The sequence below is a fragment of the Equus asinus genome, chromosome 25 (assembly GCF_041296235.1).
Source record: "Equus asinus isolate D_3611 breed Donkey chromosome 25, EquAss-T2T_v2, whole genome shotgun sequence".
NCBI classification, from domain to species: Eukaryota; Metazoa; Chordata; class Mammalia; order Perissodactyla; family Equidae; genus Equus; species Equus asinus.
In genome coordinates, this window is record NC_091814.1 from 19780528 (window position 1) to 19798347 (window position 17820).

The window sequence follows — 17820 nt, forward strand, 5'->3', positions numbered from 1 at the left end:
AGATATATGGATACAGTTATCTCTACCTCAGATGTTATCTCTTTTCCTTTCTGACTCTGCTGACTGTGCTGTGCAGTATCAGAGATGGTAGAAAGGAGGCTTTTAGAAGTCATAAGACCTTCTTTATGCAGTCTTGCTTAAATTTCAGCTATAATAACAATAGCAAACCTAATCATTATCATCATCATCATAGCTAATACTTATTAAGCACTTACTAAATGCCATGTGTTGAGCCAAGTATCTCATTTTCTCCTCACAGAATCCCCATTAAGTTATCTCTATTTCAGGACCTCTTCAAAGTTAAAGCAAATTGATGCACCCCTTTGTCACTATGAAGAGGCACGATACTTGGTGGATTTCTTTGGATTTGGGGAGCAATATATTCCTCATTGAAGTGTACTGCTCTTACCTGATTACTGAGTAGCCCACAAGGCTGCCAGTTTTGAGTGAAGCCCAGGGCAAGATAAGGCTCTGTAAGTCCAACTTCCTGTGGAAGCAGCTCAAACACTTGAGATGTATAACACAGCAGATCTGTTGTTGCCTGAAGTGACTGGAGCAAATGCACATGTGGTATGGAGCTTCTGATTAGGCAGGAGAAGAGAATTAGAACATAGATTCCCAGGATTTTAAAGTAAACCTATATTCTCTTCTGGAGATAGGTGTTCTTCTTTTGAGAAACAGCATCTAGTTTGCTACTGGGTCTTACTAGAAATTTAATATTTAACCATGGGATCTCAAGCAACCATGCAATCTGAACTACTCATCATGAGTTAGGTCTTATCTAACCATAAGGTTGTGCGTTCACAGCAGCAATTGATCCTCCAGGGGAAATAAGATATTTAAAAAAGGACTGGGCTCAAGTGGACATAAGTAAATTGTATGAGCAGGTAGCTCAGACTGCTAAGGCACCAGTTTTTGCTGAATTCCCTCTGCTCCCTCAGTTGACAGCTATGGCCTCATGTATAACTCATTATGACTAATTAACTAATGAAGAAAAATCAGGGCTTGTTTCACAAATGATTTTGTATAGTATGCTAGAATTAATTGGAAGTGGACTGCTGTAACATTACAACCCCAACTAGGATTTTCCTGAAAGAAAGTGATGAAGGAAATCCTTCTAAGGGGCAGAACTTCAAGCTTCCCATGTGGTCATCTTCTTAGCCAGCTTGACTTGAAACCAAATGAATTCTGATTAATCCAACCTTACAGTTGTTCACTAAGTTCCCCTCCATGAGCATCGGAATCCAGCTTTTAGCTAGAGAAATAGAAACAGCCCTGGAGATGGGAGACATTACAATTTTCAAAGTAGAAGTCTTCAGGGAGCTGGATGAGAAATAGCTAAGAATTCTTAGGACCGGAAAACAGTACACACAGCGGAAAACCCATCATCCTCCCTTTCCTGAGGCTGCGGAGAAGACGGATGCTAGTGGAGAAGACAGATATTATACAAATAAACAATTAAGTAAACAAGATAATTTCAGATGGTGAGAAGTTCTAAGAAAGAAATAAAATAGAAATTGAGATACGTGGGCAGCTGGAATAAAACAACAATAGCTAATATTTGAGTGATCAGTACATTCCAGACACAGTTCTAAGCCCTTCACATGTGTTAACTCATTTAACCCTCACAAAATCATATGAGGTAGATATTATTATTCTTATTTTAAGACGAGGAGACTGAGGCATAGGGAGGTTGAGTAGCTTGTTCAAGAACACAGTTGGCAGGTGGAGGCCTCTGTCTGGTTGAGGGGAAGGTTAGTGCCAAGATTCCCATAGCGTCCCACTTTCTGTTTCCATTTTGCTTCTGACCTTCCTTATCAGTATTCTAAAAACCATCCTTCTTTAATATAATAAATTCTCATTTCTATTTAAGGTCACATAATTTGGTCCATGTTCCTTGATACAAAAAGAGTTCTGTCAATATTTTTGAATAAAAGAACAATTCCCACTTTCAGTGGGTTTAAACTCCTGTGGAGAGCAAGGCTCTTCCTTTTTCCATATTAGAGTAGGGGGCTTTTCTTTCCAACAGATACTGAGGGACAAAAGGAGTCTGTGTGAATAAATATTTGAGGCACCTGGTTAATCTGAAGCTGAAGCTAAAAGTCGGGGCTAGATATTGAAAACATGATGATCACAATGATACTACTTTATTCTGGACGTGAAACATAGATTTATCTGTAAAACTCCTTTAGTGCATATTTGTTTTCAGGATCCATCTCACTAGAGTCTGTCAACAGCTGAACCCCAAGGAGATTTATAACACAGACATGGTTCCATCAATAGTCAACTGTAAAACTTGTCCTTCTCTTTGAAGATCTCTTATCCCTCCTTCGGAGTTGTTTGGTAGATATGGTTACCTTTAAGGGTCGTCTCTGCTCACACAGAAGGGCAGGTGGGTAACTAGAGTGCAAATGGATGTTACCACAGAGCTCCCTTGGCCTCAGGTGACAGGGGACCACACTCTTGTAACTTGTTAGAGATAGGAGCTTAGATAGATATTTATGAGTCTCCTGAGCACTGACCAGGGAGTCAAACTTGCCCAGAGATTGCGAAGAAGGAACAGAAGTTGCAGGGGTTTTGTGTCTGCTAGAAGAAGAAGAAACCAGAGACTTGCACAGAGTTTCTCATTTTCCAGTCTTTTCAATTTGCAACTTTCTGAGAACTTTCTCAGCAACCCACTAACCACTACTTCTTTATTTTGTGTCTACTTTCCTCTGTTCCTTTTTTACCTCTTGCACCATATGTAAAGGAGCCCTGTCCTAGTTGAAAAGCTGAAGAAATAACATTTGTTGAAGCAGAATCACATTGATTATCCATTGATAGGGAAGAGGGGAGAGATTGATTTTGAGTGGCTTGTGTAGAAAAGTCCATTCAGCTTTCTTCAACCCAAGCAAGAGAGAGAGAATTTACAATTGTGAGAAGAGAACAGTTTGTAAATATGATTTAATCTACGAAAAGGATAGTGCTGGGAGGAAACTGAGACATCAAAGGGACTTGTGAGAGGCTACTGCATTGTCAATTATAATTCTTGATATAAATGTTTCTTTATTCATCAACAAGGCACCACTTTTGGCTTGCGTATTAAGAGTATTTCCCCTATAAGTATGAAGCACAGACAAAATGGACTCTTGAATCTATACTCTACCATACTCATTTTTAGAAAAATAAAATTGTTCTCTAGATAGAGTGACTCAAGGATTATGGTTCTCTTAAACAGTGACCCTTAGTCCATGACTCTGGAATGATCTTTTGCTGTTAGATCATTTGCTGTTAAGGATTCTTATCTTTAATTCTTTGTCTCTGACATCTAATTTTCAGAGGTCTTGACTATCAAGACATTCTGCTTTGGAGAAGTAGCTTGTCTTCTGCATTACACATGGATATTTCCTCTCTTAAAATCAAGTTTTGGTTTCATGTTTAGAGAAATTTAGAGAAGGCTCAGCAAGATATCCTTATGTCCCTCAAGCCATGGCTCAAAGAGAATATCTTAGGAAATGAATATATCTTCATAATCTATTAGATAGCTTTGGCATATTAAAATACCATAAACAAAAGTATAAAGCAAATGGCACACCATGAATATCTACACTACACAAAATGGATAAAGGATTAGTAGCCTTAGTTCATGAAGAACTCATATAATTCATCAGGAAAAGAGCATTCCAATTTCTAGAAAAAGTGTTAATTCTTATCCAAAACTATTAATTTAGAAAAGAACACTACCCCAAACACATAAAATTATATTCAACTTCACTAATAACCAAATATATCAAAATTTAAACAATAAAATATAATTTCTATCATTTTTGTAAAAGTAAAAAATTTACACTGTTGGAGATCACGTACAATGTTTCTGGATATTATAAAGTATAAAGTTTTCCTGTAATAAGAGCCATCAAGTTCTTTACACTCTTTTGCCCAATAAGAATTTATTGTGAGGAAATAATAAGAAATATAGATGAAAGCTTCATCTCTAATTTACATTACAGTACACCTATATGATACAATATTATAAAGCTATTAAATTCACATTGTAGAAGAATATTGAAAAGCATTAAAAATGTCCAAATATATCAAGCGAACAAGTATTTAATACCTGTTAGAGCCCAAGTATGTAAAATGCATATGCACACATATGTGCAGATATTCTGAACTACCCAGACTTCACCAACTAGTGAGCACAAATGTGTCAATTTATAGTAAAGCTGGAATCCCACTTCAGGTCTGATGTAAACTCCATACAGTCAAGCATTCCAGCTGATAACAATTACATATGCAGGATAAAATACAGAAAACAGCTACCTGAGGATTCTGCAGAGTAAAAGAGCAGGTAGCCTGTAGAGGAGAGTTGAAATTTGGAGATGTGACTGGCACTGGGGTGAGTTTTCCACTTTTTTGTGGATTTTGCCTGAGGACAGTTTATAGGGTGAAGAGGTACTTTGTAAGTGGCTAAAACTTTGATAGAAAGCTTTCAGTCTTTCTAGCCAGATAAAATAAGGAATGGAGCCTGGTTAATGGCAGCTACTAGAAATTGAGGGGAGAATTCTAGAGAGAAGGGAGCCAAAGAAGGAAGTCCCTTAATTTTCTATATGAATAACGCACAAGTCTTGCACCTACACCTGAATCATGCACAGAGAAGACAGTCTTAAAGCAATGCAACAGAAAAATAAAGAATTAAATTAAGATTTGAGCTACCACTTATAGAAGGAAACCCAGCACTTACACGTTGGGTCTAGCTGGGTTATATACCTGCTAAAACAAAACATCAACATTCTTCAGATGCATGTAATAGAACACAGAATTTACATGCCATAGCATTTCTAATGTCTAAGACATAATTCAAAATTACTCAATATACGGGAGACCAGGAAAATGAGACCCATTTTTTAGGAAAAAGACAATTAATAGATGCCAACTTCAAGTGCCTCTAATGTTGGAATTATTAGACAAGGATTTTAACGCAGTCACTATAATTATTTTCAATGAGGTAAAGGAAAATATACACAAAATGAATGAAAATGCAGAAAAAATCTCAGCAAAGACATATAAATATTCAAAAAACAAATAAAAATTTTGGAAATAAAATTTATAATATTTGAAAAATTTACTGAATGGACCTTACAGCAGACTAGGTAAGACAGAGGGGAGAGTCAGTGAAATTGACAATATATTAATAGAAATTATTCAGTTTGAAAAATAGAAAAAAATTAGAAAAAAATGAACAGAACCTTAGGGACATGTGGGAAAATAACAAAAGTATAACATACATGTACTTGGAATCCCAGCAGGAGAGGAAAGAAACAACTGAACAAACAAAAAGATATTTGAAGAAATTATAGCTTAAATATTCCAAAATTTGGTGAAAAACATAACTTTATAGACTTAAGAAATTCAGTGAACTCCAAAAAGGATAAATTCAAAGACAACCATAACTAAGAAGATCATAACCAGACTGCTGAAAATCACAGATAAAGAGAAAATCTTGAAAGTACCCAGAGAAAAAGTCACATTATTTGCAGAAAAGCAATTACTTGAATGAATTACAAACTTCTCTCAGAAACCACAGAACAATAAGACAGTGGAACAACATCTTCAAAATATTGAAAAAAATAACTTTAACCAGTTTTCTATATCCAGCAAAAATATCCTTCAAAAATGAACGCCAAATTAAAGAAAAAAATTCTTAGGTAAGGAAAACCTAGAGACTCATTTTACAGAAGACGTGTGCTACGAGAAATTTTAAAGGAAGCTCTTCAGGATGAAAGGAAATGATATCAGAAGGAAACTTTGATCTTCAGGAAAAATTAACATTGAAATGGTAAATATCTAGGGGAAAATGAAAGATTATGTTTTTCTACTTAAATTATTTAAAATATGTATGACTACTTAAAACACAAATTGTCATAATTGCTTATGTGATTTTTTTAATGTATGTAGTATAGTACCTATTACAACTATACCATAAAGGATTAAAGGGGCAGGGATATAAAAATATCTATATGGTTTCAAAATTTCAACATTTTTTTGGATAAGTAGAATATTAATTTCAAGTAGATCAGGAAAGTTTAAGAATGCATATTCTAATTTCTAGATTAGCCTCTAAAAATAATACAAAGATGTATAGCTAAAAAGATAAATATATTAGAACAGAATACTAAAAAAAATTCAAACTATCTAAAAGAAGGAAAAGGAGAACAAAGGAACAAAACACAGTGGAGATAAATAAAAAGCAAAAAAATACAATAAATAACTCCAACCATATCAATAATCACCTCAAATGTGATGGTCTAAATACTAATGAAAAGCAAGAGATTATCAGAGTGGATAAAAAAGTGAGACCCAACTACTTGTTGCTTACAAGAAAAACACTTGAAAAATAAAGACACAAATAGGTTGAAAGTAAATGAATGGAAAAAGATGTATTATTCAAACAGTAAGCATAAGAGAGTTTGGGTGGTTACATTAATGCTGGATAAAATAGACTTCAAGACAAAGAGCATTTTTGTAGATAAAGAGGGATAATTCATAATGATAAAAGGGACAATTTCAGGAATACATAACTATTGATATGTATGCACCTAGCACCAGAGCCTCATACATAAAGTAAAAATTGATAGTATAAAGTGAGAAACAGATAATTCCACAATCATAGTAGGAAATTTTAACATTCCTGTTTCAGCCATTCATAGGACACTAGACAAAAACTCAAGAAAGACACAGAAAATTTGAACACTCTCAATCTCCTTGACTTAATTGATATTTGTAGAACACTGCTTTCTAAAATTGCAGAACAGACGTTATTTTCCAGTGCACATGGTATATTCACCAAGATAGAGCCTATACTGGGTCATAAAACAAGTCCCAATAAACCTGAAAGGACTGAAATGATATAGTGTTCTCCAATTGCAATGTGATTAAATTAGGAATCAATACAGACAGTCCCCACCTTACAATGGTTCGACTTAATTTTTCAGCTTCATGATGGTGTAAAAGTGATACCTATTCAATAGAAATTGTACTTCAAATTTGAATTTTGATCTTCTCCTGGGCTAATAATATGCAGTACAATACTCTCTCATCATGCTGCTCAGCAGCAGTGAGCTGCAACTTCCAGTCAGCCCCTAGGATCAGAAGGGTAAACAACTGATACAACCATTCTGCACCCATACAACCATTCTGTTTTTCACTTTCAGTACAGTGTTCAATAAATTACATGAAATACTCAACACTTCATTATAAAATAGGCTTTGAGTTAGATGATTTTGCCCAATTGTGGGCTAAGACAAGTGTTCTGAGCACATTTAGGGTAGGCTAGGCTCAGCTATGATGTTCAGTAGGTTATGTGTATAAAATGCATTTTTGATTTACAATATTTTCAATTTACAATGGGTTTATCAGAATGAAACTCTGTTATAAGTTGAGGAAGATCCATACCAATGAGATATACGGGAAAATCCCAAATACTTGGAAATTAAGAACATATTTTTAAATAACGAGTTAAAGAAAAAAATCATAATGGCTATTAGAAACTATTTAGAACGGAATAAAGTACTAAAAAATATACAAATAGTCTAGTAGAAGGCAGGAAGGGCAAACAGAAAAATAAAAATCAGGAAAAAAAACCCAAATAATGAAATGGTAGGCCTAAATCTAACCACATCAATAGTAATAAAATGTGTGGCATGCAGCTAAACCAGTTTTAGTATCAAAACCTTATAGCTTTTAATGCTTATAGTAGAGAGGAAGAAAGGCCTAAATTGAGTAATCCAAGGTACCACTTTAAGAAGCAAGAAAAAGAGGAACAAAGCAGACAATGTATTCACTTTCTATTGTTGTGTAACAAATTACCACAAGTTTAGCAGTTTAAAACCACAAACATTTACAATCTCAGTTTCCATGGATCAGGAACCTGGCACGTTTCAGCTGGGTCTTTTGCAACCTGAAATCAAGGTGTCAGCTGATGGGATCCTCATAAGGAGGCTTAACTCTGAAGAGACCCACTTACAAGTTCCCTTCGTTTCCTTTCAATTGTATGACTGAGGTTCTCTTCCTCACCAGCTGTTGGCTGGGGACCACCCTCACCTCCTAGAAGCTGCCTCTCTCTTTTCACAGGCATTTCACAACATGACAGTTTGTTTCTTCTTTGAGGCCTGTAGAAAAACCTCTCTGCTGCTTCACTTCTTTTGAGACTTACTTGATTATTTAGCTTAGGAAAATCTCCCTTCTGATTACTCAAAGATAAATGACTAGTAATCTAATCGTTGAGTGGTATCCCATCATATTTATAAGTACTGATCACACTCCAGAAGAAAGGATGATACAAGATGAGGGTCACTGGGAGCAGGAATCTTGGGAGCCGTCAAAGAATTCTGCCTACCACACACAAAATAAGTACATGTAATAAAGTAATAAAGATAAAAGCAGAAATCAACAATATAGAAAACAAAGAGTCCACTGACAAAGACAAAGCTGATTCTTTGATAAAGCTGAGAAACTCTTAGCTAAACAGATCAAAAAGAAAAAGAGAACAAATACATCAACAGTGTTAGGAATAAAAGAGATGTTAGCTACAAATGCTTCAGACATTAAAAAGATAATAAGAAAATATTATACAAAATTTTATACTAACAAATTTTACAATTAGATGAAATGGACATATTCCTTGGAAAATACAGCTTGACACAAAAAGATAACAGTGTGTGAACAGTCCTTTATCAATTAAGAGCTTAAATTACTTGTCAAAAAAGTTTCCCACAAAAAAAATCCAGGTCCAAACAGCTTCACTGGTGCATTCTTTTAAATATCTAAGGAAAATAAATTATCGATCCTACACAAACTCTTTCATAAAATTGAGGAATATTGCCAAATAATACTAGAAATTAGAAAATGAAATAAAAATTCCACTTATATCAGCATACAATATAAAGTCATTAGCAATTAATTTAATAAAAGAGGTGCAGAAAGGAAATTAAAGACCTAAAGAAATGAAAAGTTATATAAATTTCATTGATTGGAAGACAATTTTGTTAAGATGGCCATTCTCTTCAAATTGATCTATAGATTCAATGCAATCCTAATCAAAATTCTAACAGGCTTTTTCAAATAAATTAAAAAGCCAATGTAAACACTTATATGGAAAGACAAAGTACCTATATTAATTGGAACAATTTTGGCAAAAAATAACAAAGTTGATGAGCTTCTGCCAAGTGATCTCAAGACTTAATAGAAAGCAATGGTATTCAAGAAAGTGTGGTTTGGGGCATAACAGTAGATGTATAAGATCAATGGAACAGAATAGTCCGGAAGTTTACTTACATTTATGTGGTCAATTGATTATTAGCAAAGGTGAAAAGGTAATTCAATGAGAAAGAAGTAGTTTTTTAAAGAAATCGTGGTCAAACAGATATCTGTATGAGAAAATATTAACATCAATTCTTACCTCATGCCATGTACAAAAAGACACATGAAATGCATTGCATATACAAATAAAAGAGCTAAAACCAATAAATTTCTAAAAGAAAATGTTGACAAAAATCTTTATGCCATTCAGTTAGGTAAATTGTTTTTAAACAGGATACTCAAAACATGAACTATAAAAGAAAAAGTGGTAAATAATTTCCATTAAATTAAAAATGTTTGCTTTTTGAAAGACACATTAAAGAAAATGTAAAGGCAAGTCACAAACCAGAAGGAAGAATTGGCTGCGTACATATCTGACAAGTGGATATATATCCCAAATATATGAAGAACTCCAGGAACTCGATAATAAGACAAATAACTCAAAAGAAAGTTTATTCAGCAAATAATGCTGTAACAACTCGATATTCACAAGAAAAAAGGAACATTTTTTTTCTCACACTATACACGCACACATACACAAATTCACTTTAAATGGTACATGGACCTATGTGTAAAAATGAAAACTATAAAAAAATAGGAAAAAAATTAGAATATTTTGACCTTGTGGTATACTTTCTTATGTAGGAAATGCAAAGCATACTCATAAGATGAAAAAGTTGACAAATTGGACTTGATGAAGACTAAAAACTTTTGCTCTAAAAAGACACCACTGAGAAAATAAAGGGCAAGCTATGGACAGGGAGAAAATATTTTCAACATATAAATCAGACCAGAATATATTCAAAAAGTCTTGCAACTCAATAATAAAAAGGCAAACAACCCAATAAAGAAGAGGTGAGAGGTGCAAATAGACATTTCATGAAATAAGATCTATAGAGAGCCAAGGACTTGAGAAGATAAACAACATCATTGATCATCAGGGAAATTAAGTCACAATGAGATAACACTGTGCTACACTACACACTCCTTAGAATGACTAAAATTGAAGACTGAAAATGCCAAGTGTTGACAAGGATGTGGAGCAACTGTAACTATCATACACTGCTCATGGAAATATAACATGGTACAGCTGTTTTGGAAGAGTATTGCAGCCTATTACAGTATTGAACATAAATCTACTATTTGACGCTGCAATTACCCTTGAAGGTATTACAAAGGAACAATAAACATATGTTCACACAAATACTTGTGCATGAATTTTTATAGTATCTTTGTTTTTAATAAAGATGAAACAAACCAAATGTGCATTAACAGGTAAGTGGATAATCAAAAGGTGGTATATCTGTGCAATGGCATATTACTAAGCAATTAAAAGGAATATACTGTCCATACATGAAACAGGGTGAATGAATCTCAAAATCTTTTTGCTTAGTGAAAGAATTCGGACACAAAAGAGTATATACTGTAGGATTCTATTTACATAAAATTTTAGAAAATAGACTCTAATCTATAGTGACAGAAAGCATACCAGTGATTGCATAAGATAGAGGTGGAGGGAAAGCAGTATTGCTTAAAGGATGAGGAAAGTCTGTGGGGTGATGGAGATTTGGGGAATCTTGATTGTGGTGGTGGTGGTTTCATGGATGTATACATCTGTCAAAACTCAATGAATTGTACACTTTAAATATGTGCAATTTATTGAGCATAAATTATTATTCAATAAATTTGTAAACAAATAACCATAGTGTAAAAAATTGTAGTAATGTCTCAAATCTTAATGGCTCAAATTTACTTTCTTGACTAGTTGGGAACATAATTTCCTCTTGGATCTTCTCCCAAATATTTCTTAGACTCTTCCTGACTGCTTACAGATACTACTTGCTATTTGCCCTCAGTTTGGACCTGGACAAGGAGCTCTGGGAGGGAGATCCCCAAAAACTTGGAACTATCCTGTGTTCTGTACAGTTCCTCTGGGCCTCATCTCTTGCTGCTATTTGCTGATTTTCTCCTTCTTAGAGGCTACTGTCCTTGGTGCTGCTTGCACCAGTGTTGCACACTCCTGGAGAGTGACACTCACTGTTCACAGGATGCTGCCTAGATCTTGTAATTTTCCCTTGGGAATTTCCTCTCTCTTAAGTCAATAAAGAAACGTTTGCCCCTTTTCACCACTCTTTCAGATGGATTTCCCACAGCTGGCATTTAGTGACATGGGCCCCTCCCCCAAATACAGCTTTATTCTTCCTGGATCTCAAAATGGGGAAGCATTTGGAGCAAACTTTAGGCACAGACATAGATTACACTTGGATCCCTTGCACCCTTGAAAAGCCAGGCATACGTTCCACATTGCATTTTTTACTTACTAACATGGAGACAAGACGTATAAATCCTGTTTATTAATAAAAATATGTATTTCCTCTTTAAGAAGGAAATAATTTTTTTCCTCAGCAAATTAGCTTACTAGTTGAATTCATAAGCTTACAGTTAAAAACTTCAAATCAGATTGCATTTTTCTAAAGTACATGTTGTACTTTCTGTTGTCTAAGCTTCTGATCCCCAAGGAGTGAAACAAAACATTAGAAATGCACTTAATAATTTCATCTTAAGTTATTTTCCAGGTTTGTAAAGCATCATTGTGTTATTTACTTAAAGTTATGAATAATGGCTAGTGTAAAATCCATGTTGTCCATAAATTGTATCAGTTGATATACATCAGTCATCAGTGCACTTACTAGCTTCTTCTCTTAAGGTCTATTATTTTCAGAGCTAATACGATTCGAGTGAAACACTGGAGGACAGAGGCTAACAATTTCAGTTTTTCATTTCCTGCCTCAGCAGATCTTATGAATAAAAATTATTCTGCTATGTTTCCTGAAACTTAAGCACAAAGGCATGCTTTTAAAGTTTTTTTCTTCAGTGGTAGACACTCAACGTTTGTCAGTCAGTTGAGGAATGGATTAGGAGTCTTTGAGCAAAGGAAGAGGGTGTCCTCCTTTGAGCCTACTGATTGCCTTGCATCTATCTCTACATCTACTGTCAGCTCAGGTCATGAGGGCTCCCGAGTGACACTAAGCTTTGCCATCTGAGTCATGTGAATCCTTGGCTCTACTGGTCTTCCAAGGTTGGTGCTGTTGCTTCTGTGGCATTCAAATAATGGATGTTGAATAATTAAATAGCAAAATGGAGCTGTTGCATGTAGGAGGACTGTTCGATCCTGTGAGAGCAAAAATATCTTGAAGACCAAAAATTCTGCATGGGTTGGGAGATGTGTCATATATCCGCATCTAGTTTATTTATTTATTTATCTACCATCAACCTCCTCCTCATCATCATTATCATCATCACCAATCATTTATCATCTATATATCTATGTATAAATCTGTATTAATCTGCTCTGGATGTCATAACAAAATGCCACAGATTAGGTGACTTAAATATCAGACACTTATTTTCTCACAGTTTTAGAGGCTGGAATCGAAGATCAAGGTGCTGGCAGGATTGGTTTCTGGTGAGACTTCTCTTCCTGGCCATTTTATGGCTGTGCAGATAGCTGCTTTCTTGCTGTGTACTCATATAGCTTTTCCTCTGTGTGCACAAGGAGAGATGGAGAGGTCTCCAGTGTCTCTTCTTGTTCTTATAAGGACAACAGTAAAACTGGATTACAATCTGCCCTCGTGACTTCATTTAATCTTAATTACCTCCTTAACAGCCCTATCTCCTAGTATCGTAATATTGGGGGTTAGGGCTCCAACATACGAATTTTGATGGAACACAATTCAGTCCATAACACTATTTAATCAGGTAATTTAGAAGCACTCTCTCTTTAAATAGACTTGGCCATTTTTTTCAAATTTCTTAGTACTGATACATATTTCAAGAAATAGTATATATGTAGATAGAATGAATCCTTTTGATCATTTCCAATTTGGTAGCTGGAACATAGCATACACCCCATAACATCAGCAATGCCACTACCAAAAACACACACAAAAGGAAACAAAATGTTTAGAGTAAACTGTTTATGCAGAGATAGTATATTAAAAGCTTTCGATTGCACTTCAATTAAATGGCTATGTTGCACCCTTATGATCCAGGCTAGGTCATTTCTCCCTCCTCTGTTCCACAGACCCAGGAGCTGAAGGCCCACCTGCCCTGCCTTCACATGTGTCTCTACTGAGAAAAGAATGCAACATTTACTCAAATAAATGCCCACTCTATTCCTAGAGATGAATAAACTCAGGGACAGAGGAGGCTGGCAGATATTTCACACAGCCTCATGTTCCCTACAGCCCAGCCTCCTGGGAGGCTGAGTCCTGGAGGCGGAGGGTGTATGGTTGGAGAAAACAGGGAGAATGGGATAGGCTGCTTTTCAGGGTCTCTGGAGGTCACCCAGGCTAAAGGGCTAGTGGTACAAGGCCAGTGATGTAGACGGGACATTCTCATAGCTTTCTGTAGCATCTTCATGGGCCCAGCCTCTACAGCTGGCCTGACCTGCAGAGTCATCTGGATGTGTCTTCTTTACCTCTGAATAGATGACTGTGGGTCCCTGGCGAGAAAAGATACAAACAATAAATGTCTAACTATAGGTAAGAAAGAGCAGAAGGGAAAGAAAGCCAGAAAATATGACCCACCTTATGCTTCCAATGCAACCTTGGTGAATTTGCTGTTGGATGGGTGGTGAAAAAAAAAAGAGTCTTAAACTGTGGTGATATATTCCAACTTACAACCTACCCACAATGTGTTTCAAGCCAATCTTTCCTCTGCTGACTCATCTCTTGACTGTCTCCTCTGCTGAATTCTTCCAAGCCCTCACAGACAAAGAGTTACCTCCTCTGCATACATACACTCACAAGCCTTTCCCTTGCTCACCAAATGCCCAGAATGACTTTCCTGATGATTTCCTTATTTCTCCACTGCCATCACAACTCCAGCAATCTCCCCACCCCCTAGTCCAGGGTGTCCCTGACTATACTGATCATCTGGAAGAAGGTGGCAAATATGATTCACTTCATTTTGCATAGGGAAATTGGAGGTGGCCAGAGATGGGGTTGGGATTCTAAGGCCACAGAACAATTTCCAAGGAAGCCAATTGCAGTAGAGCATAAAGAAAATTCAATATATGTGTCTGTTCCATCTTTCCAAGGGGTTCTTTGGATATTTCTCATTTGTTTATTCGGTCAATATGCATTCATGGAACAAGGGCTTTCTATTAAGCATTGGTAAGTCTTAAAGAGACAGAAATGACACAAATTCAGTCCATATGATCAAGAAACTTATAGTTTTTAAGGGGAGGAATGGACATGGAAACAAAAAGACAAAAATTACTATGGGCACCAAAATAGACAAACATTGAACTATGCTGTGTAACTATGAAAGGGCAATCAGTTCCTCCCAGGTTGGGACATAAAGAGGGCTGGTAGGAGTCACTCCAAGTCTCACAGTGGTGCCTGAACTGTGTCTTGAAATGTGAGCAAGGGTCAGCAAGTAAACTAAAGGCAAGGGCATTACTGGACAAATAAGAAGCATGAACACCAAAGCATGAAAGAGCCCAGTATGATCAGGAGAAATGCCACGAGTTCAGATGACTCTTTGATCAAAGATTCCTTGTTGATCTGACAACACACTGTCACCTCACCTCTACTTGTCTGGAAGATGTCTTACCTAAATGTTCTTTTGTATGCTGGATGCTCCCGACCAGGGTATAAACCAAGTCTCTATCTCCAGGATTCACTGTGAGAGAATTGATACTTCCTAAGGCTCAGAGGGCTCCCTGGAGCCCTCTGAGCCATACTGAACAAATGAGAAATGAGAAATATCCAAATGAACAAATGAGAAATATCCAAATGAGAAATATTCTAGAGTAAGGATATAAGGCAGATCTTAGAGCAAGGCCAGAGTTCAGAGGGAGGAAAGGGTCATGCTTTAGAGTAGAGAGTCATTGTGGGCAGTTAATCTATGAAATGATGGGATCAGTTGTATATCCCAGAGAGATCATGCTGGAAACAGATTGTTGGGAGGTTGGAGGAGAACAAGATTTAAAAAAGAGACTAGTTAAGAGAATTATGATTGTCTGCACATTAGATTATGTGAAGTTTAATTCAGCAGTCATGTTCATTCATTCAAAAAATATTTCAGGGGCCCTATAGTTTTTCAAGCATTGCACTAGATGCTATTGATACATTAGTGAAACAATTATACTTGTCTTCAAAGAGTTTGTGCGGTGGCAGTGTAGACAGGTAAGAGGGAATGGATATGATTATATGATTGGCAAGACAAGAGAAGCAGGAAATTTCTTTCATTTTGGACTCATGTTGGAGATGACTCTTTGATCAAAGATTCCTTGTTGATCTGATAACACACTGTCCCCTCACCTCTACTTGTCTGGAAGATGTCTTACCTAAATGTTCTTTTGTATGCTGGATGCTCCCGACCAGGGTATAAACCAAGTCTCTATCTCCAGGATTCACTGTGAGAGAATTGATCATAGCCTGCTGTAGTCAAGAGCCCACAGTCTAGACCCTTCTTCCCAGCCACCAAGTTCTATCCCCAACATAGTGACAGGAATGCCATTTTTAAATTTACTGTGACTAGGATATAGACTGTTGCTCAATCTCTCCTCCCTCCCTGGCTCATCCCTGGAGCCCTCTGAGCCTTAGGAAGTCCTCACCATTGCTGTACACTGGCTGCAGCTCCATTAGGGCTGGTGACTCAAAGTGAGTGGACTCTTGGGTCTCTGTGCCAAAAGACCTGGACAAGAAAGGTTCCTGACAATCATTGGGACCGTAATTGTGGCAGATGGGGAGAGAGACAAGGGAGATAAGTATTTGTAGATTTTACAGAGTCTCAGGGAAAGTAATACTGTTGAAGAGCCCAGCATAGTTCACGTAAAAATATCACAGTTGCTTACTCTAAGTCTGTATGGCTCTTTTGAGAAAATGTCAAAAGGGGTGTGACACAATATGAAGCTCAAGGCAGCATTAAAGAGAAGGCTGGCTAAAGCAAGGTCAGAGAGCAAAAACTACACAGTCCCAAGATCGCTTTGATAGAGCAAACACTTGTATCTGTTGAATTTTATATTATTATTAAAAATCTAAATGCTTCAACACTGTTACACAAAGACTTCTGCATTATCACAGAATTTGACTTTTGTCTTTTGTAAAAGGTCCCTTTCAATTTTCTATCTCATATTACAATAACCTACCTCTCCTGTAAGATACCATGAAGGTGCTTCATGAAAAGCATTGTGATTTTTTCCCTCAATTTCATTTCCTTCTGCCAATAATTTTGTGAATTAAACATTGCCAGCATTCAATAATCATTTCCTGAATGAGTGTGTGAGTGGAGAAATGAGCAATAAGGCAATGAATGAATTGATGTCATTAAGATGTCAGTGACGTCTCTACTGCAGTACATCTAAGGAGGTAGATAAATTAACATAGATAGCAAATAACATGAATTCTGTGTATAAGTAGATATAAGTGAGTATTATTCACAAATGTGATCAAAAGGTGCCTTCTTAATCACATTTTGAGATTTGATAAGAATTTGAAAATGTTAATAGGAAATCCAGTCAAAAAAATTTTAATGTACATATTCCATGTTCCTATCTTGTAGGTATAAACAAATCATGAAAAAGTTGGCAGCACAAGAAGCAGAGACCTCACCTAGCTGTCCCAGTGGCAGAAATTCCTCCTGAAAAACAAACAAAAGAACATTGATGGTAAGTGAGCTGTGTGAATAATGAACTCTGTGTTAGAATGTCCCTTCCTAGAAATCAGATTCATTCTAGATCTCAGTCATGGAGAATCTTAGAGAACATCCAGCTCCACCCACCAGCATCCCCCTGTGTCAGGTTATAGATAAGGAAGGTGGAGTCTTGAAAAACATCTGCACAGAATCACACTTATTCTGAATCGCTATTCAATCAATAATAGCAGCATGAACTCTAAATAGCTCTGACCAAGTAGCAGAAGAGAGGCAACTAAATGTTTCCTTCTGGGTCAAATGCTTCCCTTACTCCCACTTCTCTATCCTCACTGCAGCCCTATGAGGAGAGACAAGGAGACTGAGGCTTCAAGAGGGGATAAAATTGACACAGAATTCTTAAACAAGCATGAATCAGTAGGACCACCATAATAAGCTTGCACCTCTCTTTATCTGTGACCCTTACAAATCCATTCCAACATTGGGTGCATATTGTTTTGTCCATACCTCTTCTTTCCTTCTCTTTCACCTGGCTAATTCCAGCTTGCCTTTCCTCCTCAAGAGCTTTCCCTGATACCAACAGGCTGGATTAAGTGTCCTATCTCCATGCAGATAGAACCCTGCAATATTAAAACTACTATTGCATTATAATTATCTATTTCTATGTTTTGTCTAACTCTCTCCTTCACGAAATGGTGTATAACTTGAGGCTTCAAACTTTGCCTTAGTTATTTTGTATTCCCAGTGCCTAAAATGTTGAAAATATTCAATATATATTTGTTAAATAACTGAGCAAATTAAAGTATGTATTTTGAGGAC

The 17820-nt window shown here is 36.3% G+C and overlaps 1 protein-coding gene across 16 annotated transcripts in view; it reads right to left on the reverse strand.

Annotated features, from left to right (window-relative positions):
• The window catches only part of LOC106828433 (Fc receptor-like protein 3), a 46067-nt gene that overhangs the window by 9879 nt on the left and 18368 nt on the right, over positions 1–17820 (reverse strand). For 2 of the 16 annotated variants that reach the window (XR_011498032.1, XR_011498030.1), the window contains exons 10-16: positions 16962–16989; positions 15965–16077; positions 15695–15763; positions 14959–15027; positions 13929–13960; positions 13820–13843; positions 410–12930 (exon numbers count right to left, since the gene is read on the reverse strand). Coding sequence is in view for 9 of the 16 variants with exons in the window: in XM_014836891.3 (XP_014692377.3) it covers positions 13700–13843; positions 13929–13960; positions 14959–15027; positions 15695–15763; positions 15965–16077; positions 16962–16989 (455 nt within the window). In the remaining 7 variants the exon portion in view is untranslated. Of the gene's footprint in view, positions 1–409; positions 13844–13928; positions 13961–14958; positions 15028–15694; positions 15764–15964; positions 16078–16961; positions 16990–17820 lie in introns of those variants that run through there. The other 14 variants (XM_070496963.1, XM_070496960.1, XM_070496967.1 and 11 more) reach the window with 12 other exon arrangements.